The sequence below is a fragment of the Mercenaria mercenaria genome, chromosome 3 (assembly GCF_021730395.1).
Source record: "Mercenaria mercenaria strain notata chromosome 3, MADL_Memer_1, whole genome shotgun sequence".
Classification (NCBI taxonomy): domain Eukaryota; kingdom Metazoa; phylum Mollusca; class Bivalvia; order Venerida; family Veneridae; genus Mercenaria; species Mercenaria mercenaria.
The window spans coordinates 45,311,428-45,332,410 of NC_069363.1; the positions used below are offsets into that span (position 1 = coordinate 45,311,428).

General features: G+C 33.8%; 1 protein-coding gene and 1 long non-coding RNA gene across 2 annotated transcripts in view; both read left to right on the forward strand.

Moving 5' to 3' along the window:
- LOC128555588 (uncharacterized) overlaps nucleotides 1-20,983 on the forward strand; it is an 85,088-nt gene that overhangs the window by 43,297 nt on the left and 20,808 nt on the right. The window lies entirely within an intron of this gene.
- Nucleotides 14,474-19,386, forward strand: LOC128555587 (multiple epidermal growth factor-like domains protein 11). The gene is made up of 4 exons (XM_053538336.1): nucleotides 14,474-15,048; nucleotides 15,257-15,371; nucleotides 16,113-16,210; nucleotides 18,131-19,386. Exons 1-4 carry the CDS (start codon nucleotides 14,484-14,486, stop codon nucleotides 18,298-18,300), a joined length of 948 nt encoding a protein of 315 aa, XP_053394311.1. The 5' UTR covers nucleotides 14,474-14,483; the 3' UTR covers nucleotides 18,301-19,386.

A 20,983-nucleotide genomic window follows, 5' to 3' on the forward strand; every position in this document is an offset into this window, starting at 1 on the left:
AACATTTACTTTTCAACTTAGATATCGTGACGTAATGATGAAATACGAGCGACATTATGCGAGTAAAACCATTGAAAATACATAGAGACCGTACCATAGCTCTTCGCATACTTTGATTTTTCAAACTAAAGTGATTTTTACAAGTGCACCGGTTACGATAAAAATGTAAACTTTGAAATGAATGAATGACAGTTGATCTTAGTCATAATACTGATTGACAGTGAATGCTAATGACTCCGTGTGTTGCAGAAAGGTATTTAGTTTGTAACTGTAATCTCCCATCAATTGAAATCCTCTCAAAACTGGTAAAATAATTACTTATATTTGGACAAAACTCACCGTCTTTGCCGTTCGACAGCTGCAAAAAAAGGGGCAAATATAAAAGATTTAGTGTAAGTAATATTTCACTGGTACTACCAGTTAGTAAGTTCATACTCTGAACAACACGTCAGAGAAATTTGGGCAGATCTGACCGATTATGACGTTGGCAGCATTAGATTATATTTTTTCTTTACACAAAAATTGCCGTTAGGTAACAAAGCGAATACGCCGATAATCCGGAGTTCACCGATTATTGTTCCAGTTCCCGCAATGTAATCCAGCAATTAAACTGCATAGCTATTAGCTACTGCTGTTATAGGGAAGTGGTAGAGTGTCTGCCTTAGGTGTGAAAGGTCCTGGGTTCGAGTCCCAGTTAGAGCTTAACTATTTAGATTCTGCTAAAGCATAGTTTTGCTGTTAATAGACTGTTCTAGATGTTCTAAATTTTTAGCACACAGTATCATGGATCATTATTTAGCAATCCAGATCAAAGTTGAACGTTAAATCAAATGCACCCAATTAGAAAATATTGACTATATTATGTCCCTTTGATGTTTATGCTCTCCATGTTCAAGAAGAGTTACATTTCCTTGATCACAAAATTTTCGTTAACATGAAAATATTAAATGCTCATAACTCCACACTTTTGGTTAAAATATTGTTTATATTTCTGTTTTTGAGAAATATATGGACATTTGTCTTCATTTCAAAGCTTTTTAACTTCAAACCTATGATTTGAAAACTTAGTTACTATCTCTACATAAAGTAAAAGAAAGGTTTTTTCTACATGTAAGATCAAATATATTTCAGTCGTGAACAGTAACTTTTATGTTTCACTCTAGGCTTCGAAATTCGCGAAAATATTGCATATGGTCTTCATTAAATGGAATATATTTCAATCTTACATCAAAACAAAATCATTTTCTCTATAATAGTGAGACAAAGACTATCAGATGCCGATATTTTAGTACCAGGTAGAATATTATAGTTATTTTGTAACCACTAATATCAAATTACGATTTTTTTTTGCATCATTCCAATGTTTCAAGCGGTTTGCACGATCACCGGTTACTGATACTCTGGGTGTCATTTCAACATTTGAAGTTAATAAAATACTAACCTGGTATCCATGACGACACTGGCATGTCAAACCATCGTCCGAGCACATTGCATTGTGTAAACATTTAAAGCTACCACACATCTTATAATTTTGGGCTGGCGTGTCTGCTAGTACTGATGTAACCTAAAAGAATTAAATGAAAATGTACATATGTCACAAAAGATATTGTATGGTTAAATTGAATTATTCATAAAATGTTTTAAGAAAGTTTGCGGATATCAACAAACAATAAAAGAAAAAAAATTCTTTGCTGCCTCCTCCGGTCGGTACTCTCTAGCAGAGCTTATTTTGGGTTATTTTTTTATGTAAATCAACAATAGATATAAGCGTTCAAATTTTACCTTGCATAAAAGCAATAATAGTAAATTATAGGAAAGCAACATCTTTTAAGATCCTTTTAAATACTGTGAATAAGAAACTATATCCAGTGTACTGAACTCCATATATTTTTATGTTGTCTGTGTTTGGCAGGCATGATATAATACTCACCATGGGCCTTGATCTCACGGCATGATGTATCAGTGTTTAATCAATGTAATCAACGTTTTAAGAATACCTAATCAACAACTTTACCCTCTAAACCATACAGTTGCGGATTTTGAACCCCACAAAGTGTAGAATTATTAACTGTCAACGTCTGAGTACATGCTAAGGAAGAGGACCTGTAGGGAACTAATGGGAACATAGAATTCAAGTACGGGGAGATGTTTACGATCCCCTCATGGCACTTATGGCTGTTGCGATAGTAAATTTAAATTTTGGAAAGACGAAACGCTTACAAGCAACAAAAATATAAAAGCATCTAAAAACTTATCTCGATAAAATAGATTACACCGGGCCAATTATGTTAGAAGTTAATTTACTTAGAATTACTTCTCATTATTGCATTTAATGCATCTAAGCATTTAATATCACAAACGATACGTTAATATTGACTACTGGCTGCGAAATCGCCAAACTGTATATGCAGTTTGTACCATGTCAGGTAAATGCAAAATACGTTTACAAACGGATATGCAATATAAAGTTGTATTCTTTGTGAATCTTCATGACAAGACATATTTAGCAGTTGAACAGACAGTTGTGTTTGACCACATAGTAATAAACAATGAATTATGGCGTTAAGTAATAAAACGAGCTACATAAGACAATATCTGAAAATCCGAGTTCATTCCTTTTTCCTGAAACTTTTAAACGTAGTGTAAATAAGGGACTATTCTTAAACAGAAAATATTGTGGAAAAAATGTTTGGAAACCTGATAAAACCTTGTATATTGTGTAGGTTCTTGATGTTATACGGAAGATTTGCGGCTCCACTCAGTTGCCCTTTCACATCTGAAAATTTTCCCGGAGGGACACATAAGGTCTTCTTACAAAATCAAGGTGTGTTGGTACTGTGTGTGTGTGTGTATGTGTGTGTTTTTGTGTGTATGACTGTAAACCAAACAAACAAAAATTTAGAGCTGCAGTTAAATAATATCATTTCATATTTTGTCATATGAATTGTTTCAGATCGAAGTATATTTAACCAACACAGTTGTAACTCCCCAGCAACAAAGCGCCCATTTTCTATTACTACAAACTTAATCAAGATTATAGAAAGTTATTGTAGATTCCATCACTAGGTGAATGATATCTTATGTTACTTCCCAGGCACTTGTCGTTTGACAAGCTTATCTCATCGAGTTGTTCTGGTGTTCTAAACTATCTCACGCTAATGTTAAAAGATCAATAAAATGTAAGACATTATAAACAACAGGTCAAGACAATCTTATATCATTTTATATTAGTTATAGGTTTAATACAAAACAAATGTAACTATAATTTTCATATATTGTACATTACTTCCACATTATGCATTATTAAATAGGACGATTTAAAAGCTCATAATGTGTCAAAGTCATCATTTCATAAAGTGCCGTCGGACTTATTGTACAATACTCGTTTAACTTATGACATTGCTGAATTTCCTTTAGTAACAAAAATAAGACAATTCTGCTGAAAAACAGTTCGTGTATTATCCTTCCACCTGTTTATACATTATTGATTATTAAATGGTTTTGTTTTTGTAATAAACATGAACTATTGCTTACCCTAAACCCTGTATTGTGACTAAGTGAGGAATCGTTCGGTTTAATACAATGCTTCAGTCACGTTTCAGGTTTTAATTGTTAGGCCAGAATATAATTATTTAAGCTAAGATATCATTTATTTAGTTTTCAATTTATCTATCAAACTTTGACATTCAATGTTCAAAATAATTCAGATTAAAAACTAAGCTCAAGAACATGTCTATTTGTAAATCCCTTCTCATTCGATGGGCTTAGGTAATATCTATTGAGGATTAACATGAGGTGGTTTGAGGGGTGCAACAAAACCACACAACTACTCCATCCTCATACCCAAACCCCACATTGAATCCCCCTTATATAAAAAGACTTGATGAGTGCACCAATCCACATTGCTTCATTTCACAAACTTGACCCCCACATTTCCATCCCGCCCGGAAAAGAACACTTTAATATAATATTCTTGTGCCTTTAGATAGTATTCGAGCTCATGAATCATGTCGGTAGGTCAAAGGTCAATGTTACAGCAATGTCAAGCCTACCCGTCACATTTTTTGTTATGAATACTGAATCACCTGAACCCATCCCCCACAACCGCCACATTAGATCACCTATTAAACATACACACACGCACGCACGCGCGCACATACGCACGCACGCGCGCACAAATCTTCAAATTTTACCTCATCTCATTATTATCAAGCTTCTAGCGTATAATTCCCCGTGTTGCGGAGCTTATGTTAGTTGAGTTAGACGTCACACCGATAAAATGATTTGCTATATTGTTACTTTCCAGCTTTTGATGGTGGGGGGAAGACTCAAAATGCAACGCAGGTCATTATTTCAACATGGGCTGGTACCTGGGTAAGAAACACTTACCATTCAAGAGCAAGTTTGATGCTACCTCACATGAAACTTAGCCAGCAAACTTTTCCTCTCAGCTGCGGACGCCCATTTGTCATGACTCAAAATATAGTGTCAGCATAAACTTAGCCTATACGATGCACTTTAACAGCAGCCATCACCTTCACTTAGGTTTCACACAGCATTAAATTCATCAATAATTCTTCATGAAAGACATATGGTTACGCAAAAGGGACAAATATTGAGAGCAATCGCAATCATATAAAACAATTGGTTATATTAAGGCTGATCGTACGCACAGAACTTTTGCTATATTGGTTTCGTACTTACCCGTCTCAATCCTAAATGCATTAGTACGTGACGTCTGCGTCCTTGTCAGCCGTGCGTGTCGACGCCATGTCATGATTAACACGTCTCTCCAACACACTCGGTCTATGTCACCAATTTTAAGAAGGACCTGTGGTCGAGACAGACACATGTTAAGTATTCTAACAATTCTGCTTTGTCTGGAAGAGACTGCAAATGCTAATGACAAACAAACAAACACGGTGGTGACTGTACTGCAGAATAATTACCAATAATGGCCGTATTATTGTAACCGTAAATTATTAAGGTAATGGCAATGTTTTGTTTTGGATATTGTAATGCCAAACACGAAATCACTACATTAGCTCAAGTGTGTATTTCGTATGGCGTTTAGTATATGTTATAAAATGTGTATGTGTTTGTTGATTGGTTTCCTCTGTGGCACTCAGAATTTAGAATATATCCGTTACGAATAATGGATGTTTTAGTTCATTGTTTAGCTTAAAGTCAATTCAGAATATTTTAATGACAGATATCACATATTTGGTTATGAAACTAAATTATAATTCTAGTTTACATCAGTTATAGTAAATGAGGAAAATGCAGATGCAAGATTTTTTGCAGAGTTTGCAGAAAATGTCTTTCTAAATATTGTTAAAACGGATATCATTTAGAGTGTGACTGGAGTAACATTATTATGAGACAACATTATTTTCCTTGACATTGTTATTTTCTTTGATGTCCCGAATGGTAATCATATATAGTGAAATAACAAACACGCATTAACTTAACAATGCTTCTATGTCAGTGACTCATTGAAAACAATTAGTTTCTGTTTCATCTAGATAATTTCCTCGTCAAGAATAATAAGATATAAGATTGATATAGCTGGTATGTATTTGTATGCCTTTTTATGGACAAATGTATTTGTATGCCTTTTTATGGACAAAGAATATATGGTTTTCCTTTCGTATTAATCATTTTATTTAAATTTGCATGAAGATTACGTATATGATAAATTTAGTGTTACTTTACTGTAATGTTATCTTTCCTGTAAACAATATTTCTTCAGAAGTGTTTGATTTTAGACACAAGAAGACGTTACACAGGTGTGATGGTATTTGTCTTCTACACAAAATTATGCTGACAAAAGAAGAAAATATAATAATGTTGATCAACAGTCATGAGTAGTGTTTTAGTTAAGATGTATTTGCATTTTCACGAATAGTCCCTATATAACTTTAAATATTTTCTACACCGCGGGGTATAACGCTTACTAAGAACAATTCCTTATATTTATAGCACGGAATTTACGTTGAAAATTAAGAAATATAAACCGAAAAACAAATGCCTATCTAAGAATTTTAGACATATCAAAAATATACAAAAACCGATTGTTTTCTACTTTATGTGTAAAATCAATTTTAGCTATAGCAATGGAAAATGCATCCGTTAGGTCAAATTAAATCTAAAAAGCTTAAACAGCAATTGTTTTCAGCTGCATGATCCTTAACTCTTCCATTAAACTAGATGACTATAATATATATTGATTTTAAGCAACCTTTTTAATAAGGCAAAAGAAAACACGTTAAACAGTTCCTATAGGTAATTATCTCTATGCCAGATAAAAAGATAAGACCATGTCCAAATATGAAAAGCAACAGTAATTTTATGATATAAAATAATAAACATAACGCATGATAGTGAGATAGTCAATGTTTAAACTATTGCAAACAGCCCTTCATATATCTCATTTCGCGTAGGACTGTCGCGTTTTTGTGATCCATGACTTTTACTCCAGGCGTAACTTTTATCACAACTCTTAAATGATTAACCCTTATCCTGCTAAATTTTTATAATGAACGTGCCATCTTTTAATTTTGACACTGTCAGTACCATTAGCTGTTAAAAGGGGTGTATACAAGAAAGATATTGACTGCATGGCGAACAGTCAGATCATGATCAGACTGCACGGATGTGCATGCGGATCATGATCTGCACCGGTCGCAAAGGCAGAATCAGCCGTGTCCAGCATAATAAGGGTTGAAAGCTGTTCATCAAGTTTCGGTAGGGTTATACGCCAAATGGCAGTGATTTACATCTGAAGAGGATAGAGCAGTAAACCCAAGGCAAAAATTTTAACAACGTTGTTACGTCTTCCCTAAATTTCAATATAGGGTATGAGGTATTACACATTCAATAACAGGAAATATTACGCCCGCTTAGCTCAATAAGGAGAGTGCAGATCTACGGATCGCGGGGTTCGCGAGTTCGAGCCCTGGGCGAGGCATACGTTCTCCGTGACAATGTGATAAAAGACGTTGTGTCTCAAATCATTGGTCCACCACCGCTGAATCATGTGGAGAAGTTGACAGTTACTTACGGAGAACATGTTTGTACTGGTACAGAATCCAGGAACACTGGTTAGGTTAACTGCCCGCCGTGCATAACTGAAATACTGTTGAAGAACGGCGTTAAAACAAAAACAAACAAGTACATAAAAAATGGTGGTAGTGTTGTTACCATCAGGATATAAAATACATTGGGATGGAGAGTGGAAGCCGAAAACTTCCTAACGTAAATTAAACAGCCAATGTATTATACATCCAGGCTGTAACTACATAACCGCAATCATTTATTCTTTTTATGTACAGTTTTCATTTCTCTTTCGTTTAAAGCAATATATATATCCGGAACTAACAAAGCTCGTCAGCTAACGGCGGCTGTTGGAAAGGCAAACACTCAAACGTATCATAACGCACGCATTCAGATAGCAACTTCAGGAAAAATGCATGTCTTTATAAGAAGACCTGGCTTATATTATTATTAAATAAAATTCTGCCATATTTTTCATGTAAATGTTATTTGTGTTGTCATGGCAACGGAAATTCCAAAGCATCCGTGCATCATGAAAATATAGGGGTGTACAGATAAAAGATCCTTGATGAAACAAAATTATACGGTTAAGTTATTTTTCAGTAAAATCACTTTAAACTGTTCCTAAATATTCAAATGTATGATGTTTAGTAAGTGTTACGCATAATTTGTTCCACTTATTACTTGAAACATACATGAGATGCACAACGACGTCATACTGCTTTCAAGACGTTTTAAACGTCACGTCTCAAAATGCCTTCGGTGACTTACTTAAAAGCAATGTAGCTCTTGAAATAGCGAATATAATCACTTCAGATTTTCAGCTTGGTAAGGAAAAAGAATGTTCTTCATGAATATTTTGTTGTTTCAATTTTGAAATGTTTGTCACTAATATATGTTTTCTCACGGAAGGCCCCATATACATTTATCAACGGAAACGCATTTTGAGTATAAATGATACGAAATATCTACTTGAAGGGAATATACATAATTTCATATGTTCGCCCCGACCTTTTCATCAATTTCGTTTTTACATTTGAACATATAAAAAGTATTTGTAGATGGTTTTAAAAATGAAACCTTCTGATCATTCATATTACCCTACTGATGCCTCAGTATAATAGAATGATATATCTCTCATATCGTAATTAAACTTCCAAATTGAATATATATAGTTTCTCATTAGATATGTCATGGATAACATGTGTATCATCATAATTAATGTCTTTTTAAACAGAAACAAATCTTTACTTAATGATCGAAATGATAACGTTTTATTTTCTTAATTCGTAATGCACCAGTTTTACATGTTTTATTTTATTATGTTTGGAAAACAAACAATCTTCCATCTTTTAAGTTACATTTATAATTTAAAAGTGTTTAAGAAAAGCAATTAATTTAATGTTAAACTGGACTTTTGGATGTTTAACTAATGCCTTTACTAATGTGCACTTTATTATAATTTCTATGTATCCTATGTTTTATGTTGTTGCCTATAAATTTTACAATAACAAAACCTTTTGAATAAGAATAGCTTTATGTTACTAACGCACAGGGACAGGAACATCCTATTTTTCAAAAAAGAATAAAATAAAAAAAAACACAGCCTGCACGAGCCATAACCTTTTAGCAGTGTACAATGTATGTATGAAAATGCAACTGATTTATTTATGTTTTAAAAAGAAGTCGCTTCTAGCGAATTGGAGCAGGTTGGAGAATAGGCGTCATAGTAAACAATAAATCCCAGTGTGTGTATGACATTGTTCAGATCGCCAGATATTGGGGCACTTTTCATCGTTTGCTTCAAACATTTGTATGTTGCCCATTGAAAAACAATCCAGAGGGAAAGAGCATATAACTGTCTGCTGTATCTGTTGGTTACCGTCCTGTATCTTCTGACATTGCAAGAGCGATTGTGTACTTAAGAATGTCGTATAGTATACATGGATCCCGATTCCTCTTTATGTACAGCTATGATATTGACATTTAATTCATTGTATGGCTGATTTAGAGGGATTTCTAATAAATATCTGTGTAATATTGCACGAACTTAATGTTCTTCATCAAAGCCATTTTTATCCTGAGAATTATATAAATTTTGAGAATCTAGTCGTCAGCGTACAACATGAGTGACCCCTGGCCCTCCTTTTTTATGATGGGACCTCTTTTTTCTTCACAATTCATTTGGACCTTTTGTTGATATATCTTATATTTCACAGACTTTAGAATATATGTATACGAGTTTACTTTTAGGAAAAATTATGAAATTCGTTTCTAGACAAAACATTCCCATGTGTTGCTATTGTCGCAATAATTTAGATATTTATTCTTTTTAATTTTTGATGATTATACTGTATCATGTACATACATCTTATTGATTACTTGTTATCTCTTTGGTAAACCGTTGGCATTTTTCAAATCTAGATATTTTACCAGGTAGGCTCCAGACAAAAGAGCGACTCGATAATAGGACCGCTTTCAACCAGTCCCCCAGAAGGTCCCAATAACAAAACTTTTATAGTAACAAACAGCTCAATACACAAAACACAAAATTAAATTGGTAAATAATCATAGAAAGAAAGCGTAACGACACATACATGTCTATGCATATATATCATAATCAACTTTTTAAAAATAACATTAAGCAAATCAAGCAAACAAGCAGTATAATTGTAGATTCGGTCTGATTAAGCCTCTCTCAAAGATGCAACACCTTCAACCCTACCTCCACAATAGCACAGGTTTTAGTAGAACTGTAACATAGAATAGACTAGTACTAGCAGACTACAGAACCGAATTGATACAAATGTCTCCGGTCTGTTCTGTAACATGCGGCCATACAAAACTAAAAAGTGACAAACTTTGTATCTACATAGCTAAACAATTCATTCGAGGACTATTCATCCAGTCTGGTTTCATCCCGTTTCACAAATATACTATTTCGTATCTCAATTTCCCCACTATTTTTGGTCAAACAATTCAACTAAATAGTGACACACATGTCCGAAATGCCGACGGAAATATTCTTATTTTCGAGTACATATATATATCAAAAACGGCGAAGAGAACGAGCATTCTCCAAAAAAAATTTCCAAGTGTTTCAATACAATTTCGATAGACAAGAGGACCATGATGGTCCTGAATCGCTCACCTGTCCCAACATGACCCAGTTTGGAACTGAGTATGACGTCATTTTTTTTCTATTATTTGACATAGTGACCTAGTTTTTGAGTTCATGTGACCCAGTTTTGAACCTGACCTAGATATCATGAAGATGAACATTCAGACCAACTTTCATACAGATCCCATGAAAAATATGGCCTCTAGAGAGGTCACAAGGCTTCTTCATTATTTGACCTACTGACCTAGTTATTGATGGCAAGTGACCCAGTTTCAAACTTGACCTAGATATCATCAAGATGAACATTCTGACCAATTTTCATGAAGATCCATTCAAAAGTATGGCCTCTAGAGAGGTCACAAGCTTTTTCTATTTTTAGACCTACTGACCTAGTTTTTGATCGCAGCTGACCCAGTTTCGAAACTGATCTAGATATCATCAAGACGAACATTCTGACCAACTTTCATACAGATCCCATGAAAAATATGGCCTCTGGAGAGGTCACAAGGTTTTTCTATTATTTTACCTACTGACCTAGTTTTTGATGGCACGTAACCCAGTTTCGAACTTGACCTAGATATCATCAAGATGAACATTCTGACCAATTTTCATGAATATCTTGTGAAAAATATGGCCTCTAGAGAGGTCACAAGGTTTTTCTATTTTTAGACCTACTGACCTAGTTTTTAACCACAGTTGACCCAGTTTCGAACTTGACCTAGATATCATCAAGATGAACATTCAGACCAAACTTCATACAGTTCCCATGAAAAATATGGCCTCTAGAGAGGTCAAAAGGTTTTTTTATTTATTGACCTACTGACCTAGTTATTAATGGCACGTGACCCAGTTTCAAACCTGACCTAGATATCATCAAGGTGAACATTCTGACCAATTTTCATGAAGATCCATTCAAAAGTATGACCTCTAGAGAGGTCACAAGGTTTTTCTATTTTTAGACCTAATGACCTAGTTTTTGACCGCAGCTGACCCAGTTTCAAACTTGACCTAGATATCATCAAGATGAACATTCAGATCAACTTTCATAAAGATCCCAAGATAAATATGGCCTCTAGAGAGGTCACAACGTTTTTCTATTATTTGACCTACTGACCTAGTTTTTGAAGGCACGTGACCCAGTTTCAAACTTGACCTAGATATCATCAAGGTGAACATTCTGACCAATTTTCATGAAGATCTTTTGAAATATATGGCCTCTAGAGAGGTCACAAGGTTTTTCTATTTTTAGACCTACTGACCTAGTTTTTGACCGCACGTGACCCAGTTTCGAACTTGACCTAGATATCATCAAGATGAACATTCTGACCAACTTTCATAAAGATCCCATGAAAAATGTGACCTCTAGAGAGGTCACAAGCAAAAGTTTACGCACGGACGCACGCACGGACGGACGACGGACGACGGACGCTGCGCGATCACAAAAGCTCACACTGTCACTTTGTGACATGTGAGCTAATAAAACAAACAAACAAGCAAATAATGACACTCTGTATACTTGCTGTAAATCCAATGTATAATGATCTATGTGATTATTCGTCTACCGTTTGACTGTGACTTCGAAAGCAACAACAAAAAATAATTCGTTATGTTTTACAGAAAAATACGGATGTTTACCTTTTCACAAATCATAACATAATAATCATGATCAGGCAACCAAATATCAAGCTCAACGTATGCAAAATGCAAAATGCACGAGGAAAGGGCTTTAATAATTATTCAACGGTTATATATAAATACGTTTACTTCCTTCACGATTTTCTTTTTTTTTTTTCTTTCTTATATATATATATATATATATATATATATATATATATATATATATATATGAATAGTATTCTCAAGTGTTAATTTGTACATGTACAAATAATATAGAAATGACAGTAATGATTTGTGTGCAATAAGGTTTCTTCTGTCAACGGCGGACATGCTCTAAAATGATGCAATTCTGCCAATGACAATTTCTTGAATTGATTGTTTACTCCAGATGATATTTGCACTGCCTTGAAATCCGTTAATTTGTGTTTGTTGCAAGCTTCAGACACACCATCTTTTTAAAACCCTTACATTTGCATCAAGTTGTAACCTCTTTGTAACCTGCCTTACGAGAAATTGGTATTCAGACTGATACATTTCAACAAATACAGCTGAAATGTGAACGTTATTTGAAAGCACGGTAGTTTTGTCATCAATCGTCAAATATAGTATATGACAAATATAGTATATGTTTGTCTTTGCTATTATCTGATTTTATATCTGATTCATTACTTTCGTTTCCTATATTTGTTTTAGTGGAATGACGTAAAAGGCTAAAATATGATATAGAAGTATAAAATAAACCTGATGTCTTAGTGATTATTACATATGCTTCTTTAATATGATCTAGGGTTTTACAGACAAAAATGAAAATATTCATAACGGATAATAAAATGATATGGTGTGTTTAAAATATTTTTGGTCAAAGATCATTGACATAGCTGGAAGAAACGGCAACAATTATCAACTATATCTATACAAGTATAACTATTTCACAACTTTTTGTGTAATACTTATAATTTTTGAAAGGAAGATCTTTTTGTCAATTTGAATTAACATATATTTGCAAAGTATCAATATAAAAGTGTCATTGTTAAAGCTTGAAATACCGTAAACATCCTCAAGCATTATTAGATATAGCAATAAGGAAATCAAGATTATTCCACTAATACTTAATTACCGTAATTCACTTTGTTATCATTTCTCAAAGTAAGACTAGACTTTCATTTAAACATTTGGGAAAATGAAAGGTTATACTTTAACCCTTTCTGCTCTGAAACATGATATAGTTTCATTTAACACTTGATTCTTCTGTTCGTAGAAAAAAGAAAAAAAAACTGATAAAATGTTAAGAAATCTAGTACATTCTGTGCAACAAAAGGTTATGATGTCTTCTGTCTTTTATTGGAAATTTGGAATCAAATTGAATTTATAATCTACATGGGCATTTCGAAGGTACTTTAAAACCTTAATATCAAATTTGACGTTTTACTTTTCAAACGCAAGCTTTTAGTTTCGACACAATCTATATGTAAAAATACTTTACTTACCTCATCATTACACACATTTAAGGATTAAGCATAAATAGCCAACAGGAAAAGTTGTTTCTTAATACCTCAACCTACTAAAACCGTACCCAGTAGCTATGTATAATAGATAGAGTAAAATGGACTGCGGAGACAAAACATACAAATGAGGAATATAGAACGATCAGTTGATAGACCATATTCATGTGTTACTTAATCTTCTTTTTTCAGTATACTGCTCAAACGTATTCTGGATTAGATGTAGAAATTACTGGCTGACTTGAAGAAGGGATGTGGTGGTTGTATATGCGCTTGTTATTTTAAATAATATTCTCCTGACGTCGAGGGAATAATCTCAACAGATTACACAAAATATAATCTTAGATATGTTTATGACTCTAGTTTCTCTTATATGTTTTATCTTTCAAAATGCCATTAGTTTTGACTGTGAGGACATCTTTTTCGGAGTACAAGATTTTCATTTGTGTCCGAAAAATTGTATTGTGTGTTCATTACACAATTCATGTATACACTGTCTGAGACATAGTTCAGGAAGTTCTTGTCGGGCAAAGTGTACCATTGGTTGTGCTGAAGTTTACGTTACCAATGGAACGTTACTTAGAGGATGTTCTTCTGAGAAACTAGCCGATACATGTTGTATGACCTGTCCACACTATAGCTTTTGCTCAGATTGTCTTCAATTTAATGGTACGTGTTTGAAATGTTCCTCTGGATTTTATCGTAGTCAAACTTCAAGTTATTGCGACAAAGAGTGTGGACATTGTCAGCCAGACGGCAATGGCATTGTAGAATGTGACATTAACACCGGTGATTGTAAAGATGGTTGTAGCGGTGGTTATTATGGTCGTCGTTACGACGAGACATGCAGTAAAAATTGCCTTGACCTTAAAACAAACAGAATAAAATGCGATAGGCAATCAGGAAAATGCATATATGGATGTGTTCCTGGGAGATATAGCGACAACTGTGACAGCATATGCAGCAACACTTGCTTAGATAGTTCTTGTGACCAACAGTCCGGGACATGCATTTTTGGTTGCATTCATGGCTTTTATGGTGAAGTGTGCGAAAAGAATTGTAGTGAAACATGTGCTCGCTTATCTTGCAACCAAACGACTGGCCATTGTACACATGGATGCGTTCCTGGTCGGTACGGTTACTCTTGTGAAGATGATTGTAGCAGCTAATGTCAAAATAGCATATGCATGCAGACAACTGGCCACTGCAATAGTGAGTGTTTACCGGGATGGTATGGTGAAACATGTAATATAAAATGTAGTAACACATGTTCCGGGAACGTCTGTAAAACACTGTCTGGATACTGTAATAATGGCTGTTCAGCTGGATGGTACGGGGACACATGTGAAAAAACCTGCAGTAGTTCCTGTTCAAACAAAACTTGTAACCAAACGTCAGGCTTCTGTCAAAATGGGTGTAGTCCAGGTAGCTATGGCGACATGTGTGAAACAGAGTGCAACGATACTTGCCACGATAAGACGTGTAACCAAATCAGCGGTGGCTGTATATATGGCTGTGCCAGTGGATGGTTCGGTGACTCATGCGCTGAGGCATGCAGCGAAACATGTTTCAACAGATCATGTGACCAGTTTTCAGGACTTTGTGATGAAGGATGTGTTTCAGGTTATTATGGTAGCAACTGTGAGAAAAACTGCAGTTATGATGTCTTGTTCGAATTATGTGACAGCAGTACAGCGTCGCAGTGTTCACGAGAATGCACGACAATGGTTATGCAAGGCGTCTGGAACAAATGTAATGCATTAATCACTTTTATAACATATAGAAAAAGCATAATGTACAAGCTATAAATGTAATTCAAGCATATGCATATTCCCTAAATAAAGATATATTGTAATTGTTATGTTATAAGTAAACGAGTAAGTAGGTCTTAAAACAGATACAGAAAACAAACTTATTGAAAATCTTGTTGCAACAACAACTTGTTGTCGTATTTTTTAAGTTTCAGTTTCATCCACCAACCGGTTTTCTACGTTCAACTTGACAGTTAGCACGTATATTCTAGCTGGAGTTGTTTCTGCAATAACATTTGCATTAGCGACATGTTTCGTCCGAAGGTAGGATTACATGTGTCCATATTGTGTAATGTATAGGTAGTAAGAATGCGTGAAATGATAGAACTGGAAGCGGCTTTTATTGGTAAAAGTTAATTGTTGATACATATCATTTTAATGTTATCCTAATTGCACACTTATGAATAAAGATGTGCATTTCAAAATATATTTTCATAACTGTCCACAAAACTATTAAACTATAGGTCACATTAAAATTTCATATAGGACGGTCAACTTTTTTGATGTTTATATAGTGGACGCAACTTGACCCCGATGGTTGACCTTTGTATTATAATACATAATGAGGCACAACATATTATTGAATAGGAGTGTACGTAAAACACGAGCTGCACGAGAAAAAGGAAATATAAATTTATGTAAATATAAATTAGTGTATTGGAAAGTTTTAACTGATCAAATGCAAGTATATATACTTTGATACTGCAATGTATACAAACTAGTTCAATATAAATATACACGGCTACCCTAAGCACCCTTGATTACTATAATGAAATAATCGATATGAATAATCAGCCTAAGGTCAACCATCGCGGTCAAGTTGCGACTACTATACAATCGTTACCCATAACGCTTTTCATATCAATATTCAAAACTTTTTGCACAACCACTTTGTTGTGTATAATTTAGTTTTATTTTGCTTCAACTCAATTGCTTATCTAGTACTATAAATTGGAAACTAAGATGAAAATCGCTGTTTCTAATAATCTTTTGTTTTTGTGTCAGGACCGTACTAAATAGAAGATACAATCTCCAAAATAATCTTGAACTACCAACAATAGAAACTACGGAGCCAATATACGAAGAAATAGATGACATTTATGGTAAGGAATTATGTTTGAAATCGTTAGTTAATATGAATATCGCCGCAATGTATATTATAAGTTTGCTGTCCAATAAGAGGTAAATGACACTTGCATGATAGAGTAATGGTATGTAAAATGTTGATAATAATTAATTAAGATACAGATCAGCTCATGCGGAAAACCCATTCTACTCGATCCTCGGAGGATGGCCAAAACGAGTACCAAGGCTCCGACTCGAAGTTTCTTCGAGTCAGCCATTTTCCGTCAAGGAATTCCGCTATCTGACTCCGAGGATTAATACGAAGTCACTCGAAGGAAATCCTCGAAGTGACTCGAGATGAAATCCAATAAGTGGAATACACACCTACATTTGTATATTGGTTTCTTTTGTTTCCGAGCCACTTGACGGAATTCCTTCGAGTGACTCCGAGACGAATAATTAATTACCTAATGAGCCTTCGAGTAAAAATGATACTGAATTGTAAATAAAATAATACTGAAGTATTTATCTTACTTTGTTTACTTATGATATTTTATTTCTTTTTGAGTGGATACGGCAGTAGTATTTTATCCTATTTAAAATTCTTTCCAAATGAATAAAAGAAAGACCACTTGCATGATTGAAATTAATCATTGTTCCTATAATTTTCATTAATTAATAAAAGTCACTTTTCTTCCACGGTCATTATCTTAACGTTTGTCTAGTATCATATAGTTTCTAATTTATTCTATTTTACATCAGTTTATTTCTAAATTTAATTTGTACTGTCAGAAACCATTTCAATGTTATATTTAACAAATCACTATTCGTTAACGGCAGTTATTTGAAATTCTGTTTACTTTTAATTTACTTTTTAGCGGGCGTAATTTTAAAGTAACTGTTTATCTAGTTATAAAGTATTCATAATTTAGTGCATTTTTATGACTTTATTTCCAAATTCAATTCGCAATGTCAGAAATTATGAAATTATTTCTATATCATCATACAATAAAGCAGTTTCCTTTCACGGCGCTCATTTGGAAATTTGTTTAATTATATTTCATTAATAATTTATTCCGTTCTACATAAAATTACTTCTAAATCTAATTCGCATGTATTTCAATATCATACTAAAGAATTTACTTTCAGCGGGTATTATTCTAAAGTTTATCTAGTTATAAATTATTCTTAATTTAGTGCATAAATTATAAATAATTACACGACTTTTTTCCTAAATTTAAGTCAGAAGTTATTTAAATATCAAACTTAAAAAATAAAAACACTTTCCTTTAACGGCGGTGATTTCAAAGTTTGTTTAATTTCGTATGATTAATAATTTAGTTTATTATAAAGAAATATACTTCTTAATCTAATTTGCATGGTCAGAAACTATTTCAATATCAAAATTCACAACAGTTTCGTTTCATACATTCAAATAAAAGAAAAAGAAAAAGCTAATTATGTAAAAACAATCCGTAAGTAAGGAAATACTGCCTCGAAGTTTCGTCAAATCATCTCGCGGCACTTGAAATGGCCGATTTATTGTTTATTACAAACTCGGAGTCGCGCGAAGTGGCCATAAAATACCGGAAATCATTATGTTATACCTGTATATTTTCGACTCGGAGTTCCGTCAAGTGATTTCTCGGAGTGACTCGACGAAATTCCGCTAAAGTAGTAAAACTATAACAGTCGGTACTCCGAGTCAGAATTAGGCAGTACTCGGAGAAATTCCTCGCTATGTAAGATTTTTCCTTCGAGGAAAAACGGAAAGTGGGTTTTCCGCGTGAGCTGATGTGTATTTTATTGATTTGCTGTACATTTTCAGTAAATCCAAAAGTAATGCTTGCAATTGTCATAGTACTATGTAGTTAGGTAATAAATCTAAAATAGTATCCTTGACGTGTTATCAACTGTTTCGTCATATATACACTTACTTGTTTTTATTATTTTTACAGATAGCCCAACTTTTGAAAACGACCATATTCACGTTTCTAGAACAAGCTCTAATCGTGAGATTGACGGATTTTCAGTTGATGAGAAGAGCATGATAACTGCAAAATCAGCATGTGGCATATCTCATAGTTATGAACTGAAACGAGCTGAACCTGTTTGCCCCTGCCGATGAAGCTATGAAATCCCAGTATCAAGTGTAACCTTGATGTATGGAAAAATGGATGTTGCTGGAATTGATGAAAAACAACATAGAAATCATCAAGATATTTCAGGCATTAGTAATGACTTTGAAAGAGAGTTTGAATGTAAAGTTATTAATTCATTCCATTCTAGCTCTACAAGCGAATTTGAAGAGACTGAAAAGGATAACACATATGATGGAGTGAACGAGAACCAAGGTGATGAAAATCACCCGAATGAAAACCCTGCTACAATTGCTAATAGAGAAAGCATACTTTACCTGCATCCACAGATATGACTATGTGTAAACTGTTTAGAGTCTTTGAATATTTTTTGTGTTTGGTGGAAATAGTAAGGTCGGATATCTGAAGAGACTTGAAAAAGCATAATAGTTTCGGTTAACTTTGATAATACAGTACCTTAAACTTGAAAGAGAGATCTCAATGTTACTTTGATTCTAATTTATTGCATTTTAAAATAATAAAAGTTCAGATAAGAAAGACTTGACTTTAGTTCTACAACTTGATTCAAGTTGTTGCAAAACGATAACAAAGTGACCGAATGTCTTATGCAATAAATTTGTTTAGCACATTTTAAAATTACCGGCATATTCAAAAATTGAAATATATCGCACAATTTGATTTTGCAAGCTTAGTGCATAATACCTTAGCGCTTAAGTATGAAAGCTAGAAAAGGGTTACATTTGTAGCTACATAGGAAATTGTCCTCTATTGATAATTGCCCCTGAATGTGTAGATATATTTGATAAATACAATCAGCTTATTATTCTTATAGGCTTAATTATCTTTTAACAACTGAAGCATTTAGACCTGCTTAAAACATCTTTAATTCATTTTACTATATATGTGTACAAATATCACATGACCGTCATTGAAAAAGCATAATAGTTTCGGTTAACTTTGATAATACAGTACCTTAAACTTGAAAGAGAGATCTCAATGTTACTTTGATTCTAATTTTAATGCATTTTAAAATAATAAAAGTTCAGATAAGAAAGACTTGACTTTAGTTCTACAACTTGATTCAAGTTGTTGCAAAACGATAACAAAGTGACCGAATGTCTTAGGCAATAAATTTGTTTAGCACATTTTAAAAGGACCTCGGACATTTTCTTATTCAGATTGCCTAACCGATTAAGGAAAAAGTGACATAGAGATAGACTTCTGAAATTGCATAGTTATGATAGTTGAAGGCCATTTCTTGATAAATGCGACTTCATTTTACAAGTTTATAAATAAAAAAGAAGACTTTGTAGACATTTCTCATTCTCTTTTCTATTAAAATATGAACATAAATCATTTTTACGTTTTAAACATCTTTCCCACCAGTGACGCAACAAAATAGTTCACATGCCTTTGTAAATAATTGTTATATACGTATGCTGCAAAAATGGCACTTGGTCACAGGTGGGAAAGTGTTTAAAATTGAAAAAAAACTACGTACAGGGTGTCAGCAAATAAATTTTTACATATATATTTGACACTTATTGCATGTGTTTCCTAAACCTTACATATATACAGCTTTATTCATTTTTGTAAATATTTCAAGCACAGAAAACACTAAACTAAATAAATAGGGGACATAGAAAGTGAAGCTAGAGCAGACAGATCCTTATAAGTATATCTTATGAATTTTTCAATCAGATCTGTTACCTCTTGACAGTCTAAGTCCGTCGATTGAGTGTTATCAGGATGAGACAACTGCATCTGTCATAAGTCAAGAACCAAGCAAGTGGCTTCGACATATTACATATGTGTCTTCAACGTAAACATGACAAAGAAATACAGACGAACTTCTATGGGAATAGTGCCACTTAGGTGCAATTTTTTTACCTTTTGTAGGACACAGTTGAAGCGAACCTAGAATGCATTTTAAGAGCAACATTTGCTTTTATTCTATCCAGCATCCTATACCCTAACAGAACTACACCAGACACCATCTCATTAATTAACCTAATTGCTTCGTGAACTTACACTGACACCCATAGAACTAATACTGACTCGCCCATAACTAACACTGACACCCCCAGAATTAACATCAATTCGCTCACACGTCTGAAACTTATTTCGAAGCCAACCGAAATACTAGTAAGGACCTCAAAGAACTAACACAGACACCACAAGAATATCTATATAAATGTTGATACTAGCTAGTGAAGTTTCACTGATATAAAATGCTGAAAATAAGGCATCCCTGAACCCGCAGTGGAATAGGCAGTCTCCTGCACCCCTCCGTTTCAACTGAAAAAGGCCAACTACGCCAATGTATGGCCAGCTACACCACTGCATGTATTCAATAATAATCCTCCACATAATGCCCGGTCAGTATTGTACATGTGTATAAATACAGTATAGCAATAGATGTATAGAAAACAAACAATAGGATATGATCAATGCATCAGTGTTATCATAGGCACTCAGGTGGAAATAACTGAAGTACAGTCAGGGACCAAATGTTTTGTTCTACTTTTATTTTTTCCGTTTCGTTTATTTTCAAAAATGTCAATAAAACTGATAATCTGCATGGTATCAGTTAATTTATTGTGTTAAAATATTTCATAGCAGACATTCCTTAAATACCAATGCTTATTTTAACTAAAAATACACATTTTAAATTTTTCAAAAATATGACCCTTAGTTACAAACTGTTCGAAT